This window comes from Cyprinodon variegatus, unplaced genomic scaffold, assembly GCF_000732505.1.
Source record: "Cyprinodon variegatus isolate N-32 unplaced genomic scaffold, C_variegatus-1.0 Scaffold119, whole genome shotgun sequence".
Lineage (NCBI taxonomy): Eukaryota > Metazoa > Chordata > Actinopteri > Cyprinodontiformes > Cyprinodontidae > Cyprinodon > Cyprinodon variegatus.
The window spans coordinates 6166-13100 of NW_015150572.1; the positions used below are offsets into that span (position 1 = coordinate 6166).

The window sequence follows — 6935 nt, forward strand, 5'->3', positions numbered from 1 at the left end:
GTCTGTGGAGAGGTTGTTTGGTTTTAACAATATAAAGATCGTTCATCCGTTTCAAGCAGAAACCAGGCTTTGTTGGGCTGCTGGATAAAACCTGGAACTAAACGCTATTTCTGACATTTTGAACTGAAAAATCTTCCTGGATGGAAGAGAAACGTCTTCAAACTTAGAAACAAAGTCCAGAGGATCGTTTTTTAACTTTTTTTATAATTTGAATGTCAAACTGTAGATTAGAGTCCCTTAGAGCCACATTTCTGCAGCTTTTAGACGCTTCCCCGCTCCACCACAGCTGGGCCTGAATCAGCTCCTCAGCTCGCCGTCATACCTGGCTATGAGCGCTCAGTCCTTTCAGCTGCGCTCCAGCAGAGAAGCACCTTCACTGAGCTTCTGCTGATGTGTCTCTGAATCTGGTCCATCCTCAGATGGAGCGTCCGTCCAGGAAGAGGCAGGATTCCTTTGGGATGCTGGACAGTCTGGAGGAGGACCGGAGCAGCTGCAGCTCTGACTCCAGCGGGGGGAGCGGAGCGTCCAGCCCGGAGGACAGCGAGGATGAAGACTTTGGAGTTGGGAATCAGCTCAGCTCCTCCTCCTCCTCCCTGATGCTCATCAAGACCAACGGACAGGTGTACACCTACCCTGACGGCAAGGCGGGCATGGGTCAGTCTGACGGACTCCTTCCCAGTCAAACCAGATTAATTTATCCAGCAGGAGAAGCTGACGCCTTTTGTCTCTCTGCCTGGTCCTCAGCCACCTGTGAGATGTGCGGGATGATCGGGGTCAGGGACGCCTTCTACAGCAAGACCAAACGTTTCTGCAGCGTCTCCTGCTCCAGGAGCTTCTCCTCCAACTCCAAGAAGGCCAGCATCCTAGCCAGGCTGCAGGTAAGGCCCCCGTCCCGTCAGGTCCCGCCTACGGTGGGCGGTTCTCACTGAGAAGATCCTGTCTGTCTTAAAGGGGAAGCCGCCCACTAAGAAGGCCAAGGTCCTGCAGAAGCAGCCCCTGGTGACCAAGCTGGCTGCCTACGCACAGCACCAGTCCATCCAGCAGGGCGGCGCCAGAAAGAGCGGTGGGAGTTCTGTTGAGCTGAGCTGGAGCTTCAGCAGAGCTTCATGTCATCTAAACGTCTGACGGCTTTGTGTCCTGCAGTGTCTGTGGACGTGTTTGACTGGGGGCGTTACCTTGGAGACGGAGACGTGACGGGAGCGCCGGTCAGCTGCTTCAAACATGTGAGTTGAAGCAGTGATCAAAGCTAAAGGAGGCTACTTTCAAGAACCTGGAATATCAGACATATTTTCAGTTGTTTTACGCTTTTTTAAGTATATAATTCCAGGTGTTCATTCATAGTTTTGATGCCTTCAGTGTGAATCTACAATTTTCANAATCAGCTCCTCAGCTCGCCGTCATACCTGGCTATGAGCGCTCAGTCCTTTCAGCTGCGCTCCAGCAGAGAAGCACCTTCACTGAGCTTCTGCTGATGTGTCTCTGAATCTGGTCCATCCTCAGATGGAGCGTCCGTCCAGGAAGAGGCAGGATTCCTTTGGGATGCTGGACAGTCTGGAGGAGGACCGGAGCAGCTGCAGCTCTGACTCCAGCGGGGGGAGCGGAGCGTCCAGCCCGGAGGACAGCGAGGATGAAGACTTTGGAGTTGGGAATCAGCTCAGCTCCTCCTCCTCCTCCCTGATGCTCATCAAGACCAACGGACAGGTGTACACCTACCCGGACGGCAAGGCGGGCATGGGTCAGTCTGACGGACTCCTTCCCAGTCAAACCAGATTAATTTATCCAGCAGGAGAAGCTGACGCCTTTTGTCTCTCTGCCTGGTCCTCAGCCACCTGTGAGATGTGCGGGATGATCGGGGTCAGGGACGCCTTCTACAGCAAGACCAAACGTTTCTGCAGCGTCTCCTGCTCCAGGAGCTTCTCCTCCAACTCCAAGAAGGCCAGCATCCTAGCCAGGCTGCAGGTAAGGCCCCCGTCCCGTCAGGTCCCGCCTACGGTGGGCGGTTCTCACTGAGAAGATCCTGTCTGTCTTAAAGGGGAAGCCGCCCACTAAGAAGGCCAAGGTCCTGCAGAAGCAGCCCCTGGTGACCAAGCTGGCTGCCTACGCACAGCACCAGTCCATCCAGCAGGGCGGCGCCAGAAAGAGCGGTGGGAGTTCTGTTGAGCTGAGCTGGAGCTTCAGCAGAGCTTCATGTCATCTAAACGTCTGACGGCTTTGTGTCCTGCAGTGTCTGTGGACGTGTTTGACTGGGGGCGTTACCTTGGAGACGGAGACGTGACGGGAGCGCCGGTCAGCTGCTTCAAACATGTGAGTTGAAGCAGTGATCAAAGCTAAAGGAGGCTACTTTCAAGAACCTGGAATATCAGACATATTTTCAGTTGTTTTACGCTTTTTTAAGTATATAATTCCAGGTGTTCATTCATAGTTTTGATGCCTTCAGTGTGAATCTACAATTTTCATAGTCATGAAAATAAAAAAAATGAGGTTTGTCCAAACTTTTGCTCTTAAATATATATATATATATATATATATATATATATATATATATATATATATATATATATATATATATATATATATATATATATATAAAAAGAGAGGAAAAAAAGGAAAAATGTCAGAACCATCAATTGTCCAGGGAGCTGTTCCAAAAGAAATTTCTTTTTCCCCCAAGCTGGGGTCCTCTCCCAGAGCCCTGGGAGTTTGAGGGTTCTGCCAGTATCTCTGCTGTTCTTAGAACTTCACCCTTCTGGACCGTGATGTCTGATGTATTTCCAGGGTTCTGCTGTAACTCCTCCAGTTTGGGGGCCACTGCCCTGAGGGCCCCAATGACCACGGGTTCCACTCATGCCTTGACCTTCCAGGTTTTCTCCAGCTCTTCTCTGAGCCCCTGGTATTTCTCTAGTTGGGGGGGCCACATGCCGAATTTATCACGTTCCTGTTTCCTGATGTTGCAGTCACTTGGTATTGCTATGGCAACCACAACGGCTTTCCTCTCATCTTTCTTTTAGAAGTCGTACGTCTCCCTGAAAATGAGAACATCATGGTTGTTCGATGCTGTAGCGCACAGATTGTTTACATTGCGACCAGTCTAACTAGGGAGTACCAATATGGCGGCCGGTGGCTTCACTTCAATCCCCATACTACCAACAATCAGCAATGCAGTGAATAAGTAGAGATCAGTGGGAGTATATAAGGGGAACAGAACAAATGAGCTGAATAAGGAGCAGGTGGGAGTAGAGCTGACTAGAAGGAAGCCAAAGGGACAGGAAACGAGCACCAGGGGGCGACAGAGAGTAACTAAAGACTGATTGAATATAATGGAAAATAAACCAACGATCAACAAAACGGAATAACTGAAAACTAAAAACTCAGAATCTCAAAGAGGAGAACCATAACGATAGGAACCCTGGATAAAACTGATGCAAAAATATCGGCGTTTAGAAAAATCTATAAATTATAAAAATAAAAACAATCCTGACCTTGCAAAGACTTCAAGGTTTGGATCCATCCTGAAGGTAAAGTTCAGGTTTTGTGTCTTTCGGCGCAGTTTTAAGGATCCCGGCTCAAACCACTGAGCACTGGGATTTTCCCAGTCCGACTTTGGTCTTCCTCCTCTCCAGGTTCCGATGGGCCGGTCGTGGAGCAGCGTCAGCGAAGGGGTCCGGGTGGAGGTTCCCAACACCGACAGCGGTCTGCCCATGAAGGTCTACTGGATCGCCAGCATCATCAAGCTGGCTGGTAAGAACGGAGACGGGTTTGGACCTCCGTAACGTCTGGGGGGGGGGTTCTGGTTTGACCTGACCCGGTTCTGGTTCCTCCGGAAGGCTTTAAGGCTCTGCTGCGTTACGAGGGCTTCGATGGCGACGCCACCAGGGACTTCTGGCTGAACCTGGGTGTTCCGGACATCCACCCGGTGGGCTGGTGCGCCGCCGGAGGGAAGCCTCTGGTTCCACCTCAGAGTGAGTAGCCTCAGAGCGGTTCTAGCGGCTCCGTTCCCGGGTCGGCTAATGGAGCTCCGCTCTCTGTTCTCAGCCATCCTGCACAGGTTCACCAACTGGAAGAACTTTTTGATCAAGAGGCTGACCGGGTCCAAAACTCTGCCGCCGGACTTCTCATCCAAGGTAAGCGGCCGGTCTAATCCAGACGGAACCAGAAGAACCCTGTGATCCGGGTCCCTTCTGGTTTTCCTGCTTGACTCTTCCTCTTCTCCCTCCTCTTCGTCGCGCTCCAGGTGCAGGAGAGCATGCAGTTTCCCTTTAAGAAGCGGATGAGGGTAGAGGTGGTGGATAAGACCCACTTGTGCCGGACCCGCGTGGCGCTGGTTGAACAGGTGAGCGTCAGTTTGATCGACGGTCCCGGCGTCTCTGTGTCGCTGACGGCCGTGTTTCGTTGCAGGTGATCGGCGGTCGGCTGCGGCTCGTCTACGAGGAATGTGACGACGGGACGGACGACTTCTGGTGCCACATGTACAGCCCGCTGATCCACAGCATCGGCTGGTCGCGCTCCATCGGACACCGCTTTAAGAGATCAGGTGGGCGGGGCTTAACGCGGGGCAACGAGGGGAGGATGGACGAAGGCTGAATGTGTGGGTTTGTTTGCAGACGGGACGAGGAGGCTGGACGGACAGGTGGACGCTCCGGGACAGCTGTTTGCTAAGGTGAGCCTGGAGAGAAAATAAAATCAATCCTCTGGACTTTGTTTCCAGGTTTGAAGACGTTTCTCTTCCATCCAGGAAGATTTTTCAGTTCAAAATGTCAGAAATAGCGTTTAGTTCCAGGTTTTATCCAGCAGCCCAACAAAGCCTGGTTTTAGTTTAGAAAACATGGAAATAGAAACGGACTAACAGGTCCACCTCTAGAAGGAAGATGCCTTAAGATGGTCTCAGCAGATCCTAGAGGTTCTAAACCTCATTACTCAGTTTAGATCCGAGTCATTTGACGGTCCCACTGGGTCTGCATCCTGTTAAAGTTGTTCTTTCTTCAGAAAAGCCCATCCTTCATTTTAACCTCTTTGTTTTGAGTAATTCTACCTGTGTGACCAGCAGGGGGCAGTGTTACACCTGCAAACCACTGATCTCTATTTATTCCCTGGATTGCTGATTGCCTGTTGCTAGTATGTGGTTGAAGTGAAGCCACCAGCCGCCATATTGGTACTCCTTAGCATCGAACAACGATGATGTTCTCATTTTCAGGGGGACTGAAGACTTTTAAAATAAAGATAAATCATCATTTTGACACAGACTGTTTCATAGCATCAGTAGATTAACTTTAACTTAGAATAAAAAAATAGGCCCATCACATTACAGAGTCATACGGAAGAGGATTAGGGCCACTGAAAAAAAAAAAAAGTAAACTGATTTTTAAATTTTATTTCAGTTTAACGTGGGAATTAAAGTCAGAATTCTGACTTTAATCTCAGAATTCTAAGAAAAAATTCAGAATTCTGACTTTAATCTAAGAATTCTGATTTTTTTTCTCAGAATTCTGACTTTTTTTATTGTCAGAATCCAGTCAGAATTCTGAGATTAATCTCAGAATTCTGACTTTAAACAGAAAAAAATTTAAAAATCAGTTAACTTTTTTTTCAGTGGCCCTAATCCTCTTCCGTAGAGTCATTATGAAGTCAATGTCTATAAATAATTTAAAATAACATATTATACAATCCATCACAATAAAATTAATGTGTTAATTCAGTATAACAATGTTGAAGTGCCAAAAGTGCTAAATTGATGATGTACATCTAATATACATGAATTATTGTTGTTATAATATATTACATATAATTTCAAAATTTTACATCAAGGCTGAATAACAACTACATGTCTTTTAATGCTGTAGTATTTTCCTGTTTGCAAATTGTGCATAATGCATGATGCATATACTCTGTCTGTGCATTAGCCTTTATGTTTCCCCCTCAATATTACATTTAATATATTTCAGCACAACTTTTTCAAATGAGAAAAACAACAAACACTCCAAAAACGACAGCATCATCCACCTAATGAAGAATTACTACATTTCACAGTGAATTACTTTCTATTTCCTTTACTTTCTATTTTCTAACGTTAGACCCAATGTCAGCGTCTCACTCAGTCAATGTCTTCCAGTCAGTCTGAGACTAATGTTAGTCTGCAGACTAAACTATAGGATCCATCAGCTATAGATGGATTTATTGCTTAGTTCATCCACTGACTGGGAAATGACCAGTGGAACGTCTTCCTGCAGACAGAAAACTGCTGGTTTTAGCAGCTAAATGCTGCACAGGGAGGCATTTTAATGCGCATCTCTGTGCGAGTGGGGAGTACCAATATGGCGGACAGCAGCTTCACTTTTTACAGGCAATTGACAATCCAGTGAAAGAATAGAGATTGGTGTTGCAAACTCCTGCCTCACAGCAGCTCTGAGCCCAGAAGGATGTTCTGTGTCTCCTGCAGGTGAAGGAGGTGGATCAGACCGGACTCTGGTTCCAGGACGGGATGAAGCTGGAGGCCATCGACCCTCTCAACCTGTCGGCCATCTGCGTGGCCACGGTCCGGAAGGTGAGAACGAGTCCTTCCTGTCGGGGCGGCGGACCGAACGTCCGGGTGTAACTCTGAGCCTCCGGCCCTCAGGTCCTGGCAGACGGATACCTGATGATCGGCATCGACGGCTCGGAGGCGGCCGACGGCTCCGACTGGTTCTGCTATCACTCCACGTCTCCGTCCATCTTCCCTGCTGGCTTCTGTGAGATCAACAAGATTGAGCTGACGCCCCCTAGAGGTCGGTGTGTCTTCCTGCAGGCTCAAGGTTTAGGAAAAACTGAGGATTTGCATGTCTGAAGATCAGACCATTTTAAACCCAAAGATGTTAAACTGGTTTTACTGGGAACAGGGATACTGGGGCTTCAGCAGCGTCCAGATCAGGGTGGGTTGATCTTTCAGAAGTTAGAATCTGCAG

The 6935-nt window shown here is 48.4% G+C and overlaps 1 protein-coding gene across 1 annotated transcript in view; it reads left to right on the plus strand.

The window, feature by feature from the left end:
• Positions 1-422: 422 nt before the first annotated feature.
• Positions 423-6935, plus strand: part of LOC107085226 (MBT domain-containing protein 1-like) — a 12583-nt gene continuing 6070 nt past the window's right edge. Inside the window, exons 1-16 of the mRNA XM_015375444.1 lie at positions 423-654; positions 745-878; positions 952-1063; positions 1144-1223; positions 1501-1735; positions 1826-1959; positions 2033-2144; positions 2225-2304; positions 3621-3738; positions 3825-3959; positions 4033-4121; positions 4232-4330; positions 4396-4531; positions 4602-4657; positions 6434-6538; positions 6611-6811. Of these exons, the coding sequence (XP_015230930.1) occupies positions 459-654; positions 745-878; positions 952-1063; positions 1144-1223; positions 1501-1735; positions 1826-1959; positions 2033-2144; positions 2225-2304; positions 3621-3738; positions 3825-3959; positions 4033-4121; positions 4232-4330; positions 4396-4531; positions 4602-4657; positions 6434-6538; positions 6611-6811 (2022 nt within the window). The 5' untranslated portion in view covers positions 423-458. The remainder of the gene's footprint in view (positions 655-744; positions 879-951; positions 1064-1143; positions 1224-1500; positions 1736-1825; positions 1960-2032; positions 2145-2224; positions 2305-3620; positions 3739-3824; positions 3960-4032; positions 4122-4231; positions 4331-4395; positions 4532-4601; positions 4658-6433; positions 6539-6610; positions 6812-6935) is intronic.